This window comes from Danio rerio, chromosome 24 (assembly GCF_049306965.1).
Source record: "Danio rerio strain Tuebingen ecotype United States chromosome 24, GRCz12tu, whole genome shotgun sequence".
Taxonomy (NCBI): domain Eukaryota; kingdom Metazoa; phylum Chordata; class Actinopteri; order Cypriniformes; family Danionidae; genus Danio; species Danio rerio.
This window is the reverse complement of record NC_133199.1, coordinates 9,068,921-9,082,062: the sequence shown is the minus strand read 5'-3', so window position 1 is coordinate 9,082,062 and position 13,142 is coordinate 9,068,921. Positions and strand designations below refer to the sequence as shown.

The 13,142-nt window shown below is 36.5% G+C and overlaps 2 protein-coding genes across 8 annotated transcripts in view; one reads left to right on the top strand and one right to left on the bottom strand.

Moving 5' to 3' along the window:
• Positions 1–13,142, bottom strand: part of tmem14ca (transmembrane protein 14Ca) — a 177,914-nt gene that overhangs the window by 8,012 nt on the left and 156,760 nt on the right. The window lies entirely within an intron of this gene.
• tfap2a (transcription factor AP-2 alpha) lies at positions 1,381–12,222 on the top strand. 4 transcript variants are annotated; one of them, NM_001319158.1, is made up of 7 exons: positions 1,381–1,470; positions 5,282–5,701; positions 6,615–6,666; positions 8,033–8,261; positions 8,725–8,843; positions 10,096–10,237; positions 10,819–12,222. In NM_001319158.1, exons 1-7 carry the CDS (start codon positions 1,408–1,410, stop codon positions 11,105–11,107), a joined length of 1,314 nt encoding a protein of 437 aa, NP_001306087.1. In that variant the 5' UTR covers positions 1,381–1,407; the 3' UTR covers positions 11,108–12,222. The 4 variants fall into 4 exon arrangements, with proteins under 4 accessions (NP_001306087.1, NP_789829.2, XP_005162615.1 ...); NM_176859.4 differs by lacking the exon at positions 1,381–1,470 and adding an exon at positions 2,859–2,998; XM_005162558.5 differs by lacking the exon at positions 1,381–1,470 and adding an exon at positions 3,676–4,023.

The window sequence follows — 13,142 nt, the reverse complement described above, 5'->3', positions numbered from 1 at the left end:
GGCTAGTCTAAACTATGATCAGAATCTAAACAGGCTTACATTTAAGCACATTAGAAATATGTCAGGCTGTCGTTCAGCCTCAGTAAAGAAAGCAAAATGCGATAATAAAGGCATCCCTTGGGATTTGTCAATGGAAATGTGATAGAGAAACATTCTACTTCTAACATTGTCCAATAGAGGGCCCAAGAGAACGTTAGATGACTTAAGAGAGAACCCGTTTTCTTGATCTCTGAACTAACACTATTTCATAAAATGTGCAGACTAAAAGAGTAGGCTATTTTATATTTCACTGCTGGCCTGTCATGCAAAGAAAACCTGCTTTGATTGTACTTACATTTGCAATAGTTAATACTGATGTAAGCTAGAACTTTATAATTTTGTTGATTTTGCCAATTTTTAATGGAGCTGGATTATAATGGTGCTTTTTCGGAGACATTTAATCAGACACAAGCTGATGTTTTGCTCGGCTATGTATCAGCAATATACAACGATAATAATAATAATAATATTAATTATATATATATATATATATATATATATATATATATATATATATATATATATATATATATATATATATATATATATATATATATATATATATATATTAGCAAGCAACAACGATAAGAATCAATTGTCCGTTTAAATTCTACATTCTAGCCTGTTATAGCATTTCTAGACCTTTAAGTTGTGCCGTAATAAAAAAAATATATTTTTAAAAACATTAGAATGACAACACTGAATACAAATTTGATATCAGACTGATGTTGTCTATGCATTTTTGCGCATATAGTTTAATGCCGCTTTCTGAAATTAATTTATCGCTTCCACTTAGGTTAATTTGTAATTCTACAACTCTACTTACATTAACATGTGTTAATAATTTATACAGTTAAATGATGTAACAAAGCGACAGGGGTACCCATATTGCACGCTTGCAGCACACCAGAATATCTAATTTTTTAAGCCGTTGATAAAAAGTTGATATATTCCCAGACCGACACGGTGGTTAGAGTGTTTATTTAGATTTCACTCAATAACTCTTTCGATGATCAAAATGACAGGAAGAAATACCAGTATGACTTAATAAAAGTGAATGTTAATCAAGTGAAAATGATTAAACAAACATTTGTTTAGGGATAACTGTCTCATGACGCAAAATTATATAATATGCAAATATTTTAACATTGTCAAAATTAAAACAAAAAGTGGGAAATGTCACACTGCTCCTGCTCTTGAAGCAGGAATCTCAACTTTTACCTTTTTCAGGTGTCGTTGTCGTACACGTGCCCATAGTAGAGCGCATGCGCCGTGAGGTGGTTCTCTGTTTTTATTGCCAGGTGAGTAGATTTTGTTCAGGTAAAGTGGAATTTTGCTTAAGGACACAAGACCCAATGATATTGTGTCATGTACCACATTCAGAAAGAAGAGACAAGAATGTCACTAATGGGCAAAATGGGAGACTGGCAGGTACGTTCTCTTCCTTAAGATATGAGGGTGATGCTGCTTTTACTTTTAATGAGTATTAAACCTTTTCTGATGAACGTTTTATATATATAACAGTTAATGATTAAAAGCCTTTAAATAAAAAGCTACGAGCTAAAACTGTATCACCCTAGATCTCCGTTAGAGACTGAGTGAAGAAAGGGGTGAGGAAAATGATCAGATTTCTCTTTAAAAAAACACTCTTTATGTAGTCAGAAAAGGGCAACTTTGCTGTTAGAACATGAATATGCCTACTTATTTAGGCTATTTTACTTTCTGCTTTAATTATTTTATTTTAGTCTATTTGCTGTTTTTTTATTGTTCGGTCTTTGCAGGCCTTCGTATACATTTTTCTATGGCAGGATAAATGGGAAAAACTATATTACTATTTTCTCTCTACGTTTGTTATCACACTGTTTTACTGTGCACTGCGTCCCTGTGCACTGTCCTTAAGTATTGTGGTCCAGAGTAAAAAATAACACAAGGGATTTTAGATTTTTGTCACACGAGTATACAATTTTCTCATTATGAAAATTGCGACAAAGTTTTAGGAATGCAGACTAGTTCTTAATTTTCTTTTGTGCGACTGGTTTCAGCGATGCGGACCCCCAATCAATAAGCAGCGAACAACAAAGCAGCACACCCCATTCATATCTACTGCGCGTTTCTCTGCCTCTCCTAATCATCATTGTGTCTTAGTTTCTTTCGGCCTCTCATTAATGACAACTGGACTCACCCCACCAAAAATGGTAATGGAGGTAATGGAAAGACAACGCCTTAGACTCGGCGACCTGTCTTCTGACCTCATTCACATTTAACAAGCCATGTTGTTGTGTTAATTATTTACATTTATCAAATTGCGCCGTTACACGTTGTAAATAGATGTATGCTTACTGAAGAATCGACTTTTAGCATAACATTATTGCGAGTATTTTACAGGCAAACGTTCACTGTAGGACTAAAACAACATTTTACAGTTGCCAGACTGGGCGCAATTTTATTTTGGCCAACCGAATCAAGAAAATGCAACAAAAGCGTGTTGTTTAATAAACAGCCTATTTTACAAACTGCTCGTGAGGTGTAGCCTAAATTCGAAATTTATGAATACTGTTTGAAAGATTATTTGTTCATGGTTCAAGTGCATGAATTATCCCAACTGGATGATTAATTCAAATAAACAGGAGAAGCTCTCATTCACCACTTATATTAGCCCCTGTAATTTACCGTTCCCTTTTGAAATACAAATGAAACGCAGTGAAGGTATTCTTGCTGGAATTCTCGTTGCAGTTTCTACCTGTGTATATTCATTGGCTTTGCTCTCTTGATATGCTAATGAGGGTTATTACAGTAGCGATCGAGTCTCTCTCTTCCACCATTAGAGGGAGATCTGAGCGCGCAGCTCGAGCCTTGTATGCACTGTGTCAAACTCAAGCGAAGGCGCACTGCACTCTATCCACAACCAATGAAAATGCTTTGGAAATTAACTGATAATATTAAATATGAAGACTTCGAGGTAAGCGGCTTAACCAGGCTTTTGATACAAAATGTTGCATGATATTTATTTAATTTTGGAACGGTTTAACTTTTCTTGTTCAGTTTGTTTTATTTTACTGAGTTGCTGTTTTGCTGCTATTTAATTTAGAGTAAGAAGTGATAAATGCAATTTTGTGATAAGTGATTAAAACGGCATGATCCATAGCACATAGCTTAATTGTTTCCAGCATAATAATAATAATAATAATAATAAAAATAATAATAATTATAATAATAATAATAATAATAATATAATAATGATGATGATGATAATAATAATAACAACAAAAATTAGGATAAGGATAATAATAAATACACGTTGAACATAAATTGCCTAAAATTCTGTATAATAATAATAATAATAATAATAATAATAATTTTTGACAAACTTACCAAATTTACGTTTGTAAATGTACATTATAAATTTACATTTACAAACGTAAATTTGATAAGTTTGTTCACTGTCAAAAACACATTATCATCAATCACGCGTGCATTTCAGTAGTAGTCAAATTACATTTAAAGTGTATTCGTTTTTTTCCTTTTCTTCTTCATGTCTTTCCCCTCTCTATGTTGTGTTTGTGGTGAATGCAGTTATATGGGAGTAGTTTGCGGAGTGGCGAAGCCAGTAAAACGTGTTTTCGCAGAGAATCACACGCCATGATCAGGAATGAACCTCTGTTTCTCCACGTGTCTTTACGAGTTTCTTCAGCACACAGACTAGTTTTGACTGTAATAAATAGCTCAGTTTTGTAATTGCGCATATCATGGACGCTGAGCAAAATATGTAAGATAAATAGCAGTAAAGTTTATTAAATATGCGCTCTGGCGGCGAGTTGATCTGCATCGGCGTAAATTCGTGGCGAGGGATTCTAGTGGGCCATGGAGAACGAACAGACGAGGATTAATATGAAAAACAATGAGGTAGACGAGCATCCAGTGAACAGTAAAAATGTGCCAGCCCAGATGCCCTCAGCGTTTGCTGGATTTTCACCAGAATCGGAGGTGCATATTGTTTCCTTCCTTGTGTTCTTCCCCCCTCGTTCTGTCTTTCTTTCACTTTTGCTTGCCCTCGAACCTTTTAAAATGTTCCCCCCTCTCTCTGATTCGTCAGACGCAGGAGAATGTCCCTCTTTTTTTGTCTCTCTCTCCCTCTCTCTCCCACTCACTCCCTCTCTCCTCATCTGATTAGATATACTGATTCCTCATTCAATGGACGTCATTTAGTGCAGTCTGCCTTGAGTTGCTTCCTCGCTTCACGCTCGATTTCCGACCATTCTTCTCTTATTAAGTATTCGTGTAATATTAATAGTCATGAATATCTACTATTAGGAGTGCAGAGGAAGAGGCACATTTGTGCTAACATGAGCTCAAGCGAGGGAACAGCTTACTGACAGAGCCGGGAGACGCCAAGGGGATCTAAGAAACTTTAGAGAAAAGCATTGCATCTAAAGGGCAGACGAAGAACAGTGGGAATTTACCCAGATTCTGATGGATTATTGCTTTATTTGAACGCTGGCCACCGCCACCTCGCCCTACAATTATTGTTGGCTTGATTTAATTTGCACGTTCGTTTTTGATTTGTCCTTCTGAATTTCACGTCTTTTGAAGTCCTCGGGAATCTTCACAGATGTTAGTGCACAGTTTTTCCGCGATGGTGAGTGAATGTCGGGAGTACAGATCTTTCTGCACTCAACATTTAGCCTACTTCCGATTGTTGTTGTTGTTTCATCCTGTCGTTTACTCTGTTCCATCATGCAAGTCGTTCATGGTAGTATCAAAGGCTATTACAAAGATTTTCTTCATGTGAGCTGTGGTTAATTGTTAATTTCCTTTGCCTTTCGGTAGGATTTTAACTGGTAAACGAAAACCAAACATTTGACGTACATTTTAAGTATGATAGTGTAAATATTAATAATTAGAATGTTTTTGTTAGGCTATATTTATTATTCTTGTTAGTATTGTTCTCCCACAAATCAAATGGTTGTTCGCTTTCCTGCTGAAATGAAAATTAGGCTAGCGCCCTTCGAGCCATAACATATCACTTCTGGTTATATTAAGGTCTTATTATTATTATTATTATTATTATTACTGTCATTAATAATAATAATAATAATAATAATAATAATAATAATAATAATATGCCTACTAATAAAATATTATCAATGGAAATAATATTAATAATAATATAACAATAATAATAAAAATAAAAAATATGTATAAGAGATCTAAAATGACACTTTATCGTTCTCTCTCTCCAAAGGATCGCCATGACGGCACCAGCAATGGCACAGCCCGGTTACCCCAGCTGGGCAGCGTGGGCCAGTCTCCGTACACCAGCGCTCCTCCGCTGTCTCATACGCCCAATTCAGACTTCCAACCGCCATACTTTCCGCCACCCTACCAGCCCATCTATCCGCAGTCTCAGGACCCTTACTCTCACGTAAATGACCCATACTCCATCAACTCTCTGCATGCCCAGTCTCAACCACAACACCCGGGATGGCCCGGCCAGCGACAAAGTCAGGAGAGCAGCCTGCTGCACCAACACCGCGGGTTACCGCATCAACTATGTCGAGAGTACCGTAGAGAAGTACTTCTACCCTCGGGTCACGGCATTGATACTGGACTCACGGATTCAATCCCTATCCATGGAATACCTCACTCTTTAGAAGATGTTCAGGTAAGAAGAAAAGCTAAAATCTTACAATGTGCAGCCGTTCAACGCGATTATTCAGATTTTCTGCTGATGCATTGACCGGATAGTCAAATGTTGGGCTGTTTAAGTTACTCTAATTAAATCAGTTGTTTTTTTTTTTTTACATAGTAATGAAGAAAAGAGCATTTTGTCACTGTATTTTGGCCACTTGGTGTGTAAAATGTGACAGTTTCTTTAATGTCACTAGAATGTAGGCCTAATACATTTTTAAAATTAAAATTAAATTAAATTTTCTGTATGTTATATTTTTTGGCTCTCTAATCACTGCATGTTTTGTTACTGAATTTAAAAAAATATATTTATATTATTGAAAAATTATATTCATGAACGACAGAGTGAGTAATAATAAAAGAATACAAATAAAATCTTTTTGTTTCAAGTATTTATTATTGCATTTTTTTTCATCGCTGCTGTTCATCCCAGAAACACAAACTGAGTGATGTACTGAGCTTTTTGATTAATATACTCTGTCACTTTTGGACGTGATTCTTGGCTGCCCCCCTTTTCATAAGTAATCTGATTGCAGTGTGCCTGCTGAAGAGAACTGACAAATCGAGAACCTATACCAAAAAAATCTGTTCCTCAACCAATGCATTTTTTGCTTCTTTATTTTCTTGTTAGATGAACTTAAGTAGCCTATATATATTTGCTATTATTTTATTGCTATAAAACATCGATCAAACTCTTCATTATTTAATAAGCGATACATAAAATGGGTTATTAGACAAAATATATATTACTAAAAAATGAAGTTTAAATCGTAAAAAATATGCAAACTATTGGTGCATTTTTAAAATATATTTTTAAATAACGCTTTTAATTTCGTTAGCACGATGTCATTATTAACCATTATTAAAACGCTTTTTCATTCTTGCAGCAAGTTGAAGATCAAGGAATTCACATCCCAGACCAAACTGTAATCAAAAAAGGTAAGCAATTTCCTCTCAAATTCCGTTCGTACTTCCAATAGAAGCCCTCCGATTATAAAGTCTACTCGTCCTTGCTGTGATACGAATTGGGTTAATTTGTAGGCCTTGAAGATAGCCTGGTAATAAGGCACAAACCATTTTACTAAGCGTTCCATATCCGGTAGGCTACTATTTATGCAATATATGGCACGCTAAAATGGCGCTTGGCTTAACTTGGTCTGTGACTTTATTTAAAATTGCTTAATGAAATTTGTAAAATGTCTCATTCAAAAGGTGACGAGAAACGCACGTTAAGATGTTTACTAGGGATTGCGTTTGTTAAAATTCAATAAAGGCACGCATTTTTATTAGAAAAAAAAATATTCACACAACAATTTTTAAAATATTTTTTCCTTTGCAATTGTGCGCCTTTTTGTTTCACTTGGATTTCAGCTTGTCAAGTGGGCTTTTTTTCATTTAAAAAAGAATGTGTTTTGTTTTAACAATGTAACATATTTGATTTTTAAATGTGTTGCGCCATGCAAATATGTACAAAAATACTCGTTGCACGTGCACGTAATAATTGCGATCTCACAAGTTCGTTTAACTCCTCTTTTCTCTATTAGTCTCCCTTGAGCTATTAATGTCACTAGTGATCTATCCAAAAGTCCCTGCGCTTTTGTTTCCGGTTAGCACATAAAGAAACAACGGGCGCTGCATGGGGATTTAGGCCTGAACACTTACTTATAGACGCGTGTATTTGAGTGTGTGTTGCCTGTTTGTATTTTTGTGCATGATTCCATTCATGTATAAGTTAGCAAAAGTTCAAATCTTAAAAGTAGTTTAGAATTATAACAATTAATACGCAGGTTTATTTGTCGGAGGTAGCAGATTTAGTTTAATTATCGTCATCGTTATTATTATTATTAGCCTATTATTATTATTACTGAAACAATATTAGCTGAAATAGTGGACTTACAACTGACTTTTTTAATGAAATCCAGCAATAAAAGCTACACTGCGCAGTTAGTGGAAAATTCCCCCTTAGTCCATGCATGTTGAACCGTCATTTTCTCCGAGCTTGGTGTTGAGTCACCGTTGCGAGAATGTGACATATTTTGATGGCTGGGCAACTTCATTACTTGGGACATATTCTAGCAGTTACATTCATGGGCTGAATGAAAAGCTATTGCAGTAGAATCTATTTCCTTCCTCACTGATAAGACCACATTGCCTTTGATTCCACACAGGCGTACGAGATGATGTGCATATAAACGCATATGTCTAATCTTACTCAAAGGCTGCCTTCTGCAAAGCAATTCATCTTTTTCCATTTGGTTGGCGCTGTACTCTCGAATGGGGGCCTAATCATGTTCTTTTTTTTAAGGTCCCGTTTCCATATCCAAGAACAACAGTAATATCTCTGCTATACCGATAAATAAAGACGGGCTGTTTGGAGGTGTGGTAAACCCGAACGAAGTGTTCTGTTCGGTTCCGGGTCGCCTGTCTCTTCTCAGCTCAACGTCAAAGTACAAAGTCACAGTAGCGGAGGTGCAGAGACGTCTTTCTCCGCCTGAGTGCCTGAACGCTTCCTTGCTCGGCGGCGTCTTAAGGAGGTGAGCTGGATCTTCATTGTTACACGAGTAATTTATATTATCAAGTGTATTTTTTTTCAAGTTAATTTATATTATCGAATATGTATTTTTGCTAGCCTACAGTCTACATTACGTCTTATTTTTTTTCGTATAATTGTGTAGTGGCCTACCCAGTCGCATTGAGCACATGCTGTCAGGTCTTCATGCAAAACAATTTGATGGACACTTGTAACCATAGTCTGGAAATTAAAACTTGATGACAGTGGGCTACATTCAATTGCCACCCCCAAAGCAAATGCATTTTAAAGTAAAGGTTTTGCGTTTAGCATAAAATTATTATGCTCACGCGCTCAGGTCTTATAAATAGGCTACTAATAATGTTACAATACAATACAGCATATTTGCAATTAATTAACACGAATAGTACATTTTAGTAGCTATGTTTCGTGGTTAACAGACATACATATTTTTCTCTGATTTATAGGGCCAAATCTAAGAATGGAGGACGATCTTTAAGAGAAAAACTAGATAAGATTGGATTAAATCTACCAGCAGGGAGACGCAAAGCTGCCAATGTCACTCTCCTGACGTCATTGGTGGAAGGTAAGTTTTCTGTTGAATTTATATTTTTAGTAAAGCAGCTGCTTATTGTGGCTAAGTGTGAGCCGGTATAAATCAGCATTTGCATTAATCGTGAAATGGAGAGTGTCTGTTTTGCAAGGTGAATTATAGAACAATAATCGAATCTTAACGGGAAATAGCCACCTCTCAGTTTCAACATAAACACTTGTCTTTAAATTTGAGAATTGTGTGGAACAGAGTGTCGTAGGGCCTACTTTGTGCTGTTTAGGCAGCGTGGTTGTTTTTTTTTTTTGGACATTTTTGTGCAGCAGATCCTGCAACGTAAAACATGTCAAACGTTATTGCTGTTGTTGTTGTTATTATTTTTATTATTGTTATTATTATTATTATTATTAGTGCTACCTCTATGTTGATTTTATCCTTGTCGGTTTAATGCAGTTGACCTGTAGGTTGAAAGCCTATTATAAAAAATAAATGAGTTAATTATGTTGCACTGCGAAGATGCCATTGCTTTTGAATAAATCCATTTTGCTTGTAAAGTTGGAGGTGATTATTCCGTGCAGTGGTATTTGGTGTGCCATGGGTTTTAAAGGTGAAAGCTGGAGACGGTTCATTGGTTCCTGTTAATCATTGACGCTGAAGACTGAATGTAATATTCATCGTGCTTCATTGAAATTTAGTCTTGTATGGTAATGAGCCTGAAGAAATGTATGATTCCTGTGAGATAAGGGCGAGGGGTGGGGGTGGTGGACACGCAAGCAGACGCTGATTTAGTCGGAGGACACTGGCTTTCTGAAGTGCTGTTATTGTTTATGATCTGCTCCATTTTATGGAAAGCAGTTTAGAGTTGAGCTTTGATGCTAATTGGCGCATGCGTTCTTCCAGATTCTAGGCTTATGACAGGAAGGCTCGCAGTAAAAACCCAACTGTTTCAGGAAATTAAAACCAAAGACTTTAGTAAAAATCAACTAAGCACAGACCTATTCGTGGAAGCCTGTCATGCATATACCAAAAGTAGGCCTATAGGAAGAAGGTTTACTTTTAGTCTAAAATCTCAAAAGGGAGGTACATTCTAACGAATTTATGTGGCAGACTTATTATTATTAGTTTAGGTGGACTAATGGAAAATAAAGATGCATTAATATAAAAAAGGACTGAGAGCCGTATCCTGGTTGTTGGACGAAAACGCTAATTAGATGAAGATCATGAAAAATGTAAATTACTGTACTGCATTTTAGTAACGTTACACAAACTGACTACCATTTTCTTCTAGGTGAAGCTGTGCATCTGGCCAGAGATTTCGGTTATGTATGTGAGACTGAGTTTCCAGCCAAGGCGATAGCTGAATACATGAACCGACAGCACTCCGACCCAAACGAACAAGTCCAAAGAAAAAACATGTTATTGGCTACGAAGTAAGTGCTATTCTCTCTATCCAAAAGCCAAAGCGTGTTTCATTGTTTATGACCTATTTCCGTGTTTATTTGAGCATTCCTTATGCTGGATCGCCTATACGTGTACTAAAAATTTGTTACATTTAGATTTTAATAAACAGAGCTGGTTTAATTCCTGCTTTTTGGAGCCGTTTGGTTTTATGAAGTATATTTCAAATATTCCACGAAACGGTATGCTTTCTGCAATGAAATATATCGGCATATTTGATGCAATAAAAAAAAAAAAAGTTTAAATAAAAAAGATCAGCACCAGTGTCAATTAAAACACATAAGACTGCAAACAACAACGATTTAGAATAAAAACATACAAGACGACTCCCTCATCCGTTTCTGACATAGATGCGGCTCTCTTAAGCTGAACGTGAATTGTCCATCGCTATGACACGACACTGCCCATCCAGCTACTGTCAAACGGAATACGTGTGTCATCGATTAAAGGACACATATGGACCACATAGTCTTACTAATACATGTATGACGTCATAGCATCAGCTGTAATTAGCTTCCTCCTGACACGCATCCTGCATTGTGTCTCCTTCTAGACAAATCTGCAAAGAGTTCACGGACCTGCTGTCTCAAGACCGCTCGCCCTTGGGGAATTCACGTCCACAACCCATTCTCGAGCCCGGGATTCAGAGCTGTTTGACCCACTTCAGTCTTATTTCTCACGGATTCGGAACTCCGGCCGTCTGTGCGGCCCTCACAGCTCTGCAGAACTATCTGACGGAGGCAATTAAAGCAATGGACAAAATGTACCTGAACAACAATCCCAACAGCCACAGTGAGACGGGGTCGAAAGCGGGTGACAAAGATGAGAAGCACAGAAAGTGATATCCAACCACCACCTCCCAACTAATATGACAAACTACATATAACAAACACACTAGTGATCAAGATGAAACACTGAACCCACCACCTTCCGATCTTGGCATTTAGTTTTTTTTTAATTAATAAAACACACAGTTAATTCTGGGATTTGCGGACAATGCACTTCTCTAAATCAGTAAAGCAGTGTGCCAATGAAAGGAGTACAGATCTGCCACAACTGGACTTTTCATGAACTTCCTTTGTATGAGTTCAACGGACTGAAATTCAGCGATTTCCCTTCAGTATCCCAATTTACGATTGTAGCCATGTGACAAGAAGAAGCTGAAAGAGGAAGATTTTCTATCAGTATTGTGAATAATAAACTTGAAAAAGAAATCTACAGCTCCATGCCATGACTTTTAAAAACTGACTTTTCACTCGACTAAGCGACCAACTTGAACTTTGAATTTCAACACGATTCACGGTTATATGAGGGAATCTGTGTTCATGTATGTATATATTTATTTATGTGTAATTTAATGGGAAATGTAAATATGGTACGTCTGTTCAAACTTTTTTTTTATTTATCTGGTGCCTCCTGTTTTAGTGGGTTTGAATATTCGCTTAGTTCTTCATGTGGTTTTATGGTTCTTAGAAAACAGAAGTTTGGGGTATTCTTCTCTGGGATATTTCAATTCAGCCCTCTTGTAGCATGTTGAGGCGACACTGAAGCAAGTGAACAAATTGAAAAGAAATAAACATCCATTTTCTACATATGATCCTTATGCCATTCAGTTTTAGATCGAAGAAGGTCATTAAAGAGACCCCGACGATGCTAGTTTTGTGTTTCTATCTTCTTGTTTTTTTTATACAAGCTTTTTATGTGTTGTGCCAATCACCTCTTGTTCTTCCCTCAAAGCACCACAAGAGCAATAAATGGATATTGTCTATGGATTTTTTTTCTCTCTTTAGAATAAATTCAACATTTGGGACCATCTGATATTTTGTGTGTCCACTGTCTAAATTGGAGGCGGTTTTATCTGTATTGTATAAACCTGTGCTGGCAATAGCTCCCATGCCTGTCAATGTATTATAGTTCTTTGTTGCCCAGAAAAAAAATAAATATTTGATACGCTTCATGTCGATTTTTATTCATTACTTTTTTTATTCACTGCTTGCTGCGATTTATTCCTCTCTCTCTTTTCTATTCAACACAGTTACTGTAATTGAGTTTAACTCTCCCTTGACGATTGCTCCATGCAATAAGCAGTTGAACCCATTGTTTCCCTCAAATATAAAAAAGAAAAAAAAAAACTTACTTTCAACTCTTAGTTCAGAGAACAAGATCATTCAAATATGGCAGGGAGCTTTTTTGCCAAGCCAAATGACACAGAAAACAATGAATTCTTTTTCGTGTTTGAAGTGAATGTGTGTAGTTTTAGCCCTCGAGCAAGAGTGCTCTTTAAATCAGTCAGATGTAGAATCCAGCTGAAGGTTAGTGCAGTTGCCATTTCCATGCCTTTATTTGTAGACGCCACCTTACTTTTCCTGATACACTGTCAGCAATGCCGTGATAAATATTTATGTCATTGTAATGTAAATCTATGGGTTTGCTGAAATCAGTTTACAGTTCGTTGGAATTAAATTGTGTTTATGGCACCTTAGCGTAAAAGCAAAAACCAGCACTCGTGTCATAATTTTACTCATGCAATTTCGTTGAGTCACTGCGTACCCTTGCAGATAATGTCATGCCCAAACACGAATGGTTATTTTGTGCATTGCATAACTCAGATTCAAATAGAGTTTGATTGTTTATTGATAGCATGCGTCAAGAAATCAATCTCCACCGGTGCTTGCTGGATTTGCTGGCTGTATTCTGCTAATGTGCAGCCCAGCAGATATTTGTCATGGCACTGAAGGAAGAACTGCCTGTTCACAATTTTCACCATACTGACCATTCGTTTTAAACGATTTTTTTCTTTTCTTTTCTGTGCTCTGACAGTCTGTTTGACTCAGATGCAGTTGTTTTCAAATAACATGAACGGAGCCTAACTGTACA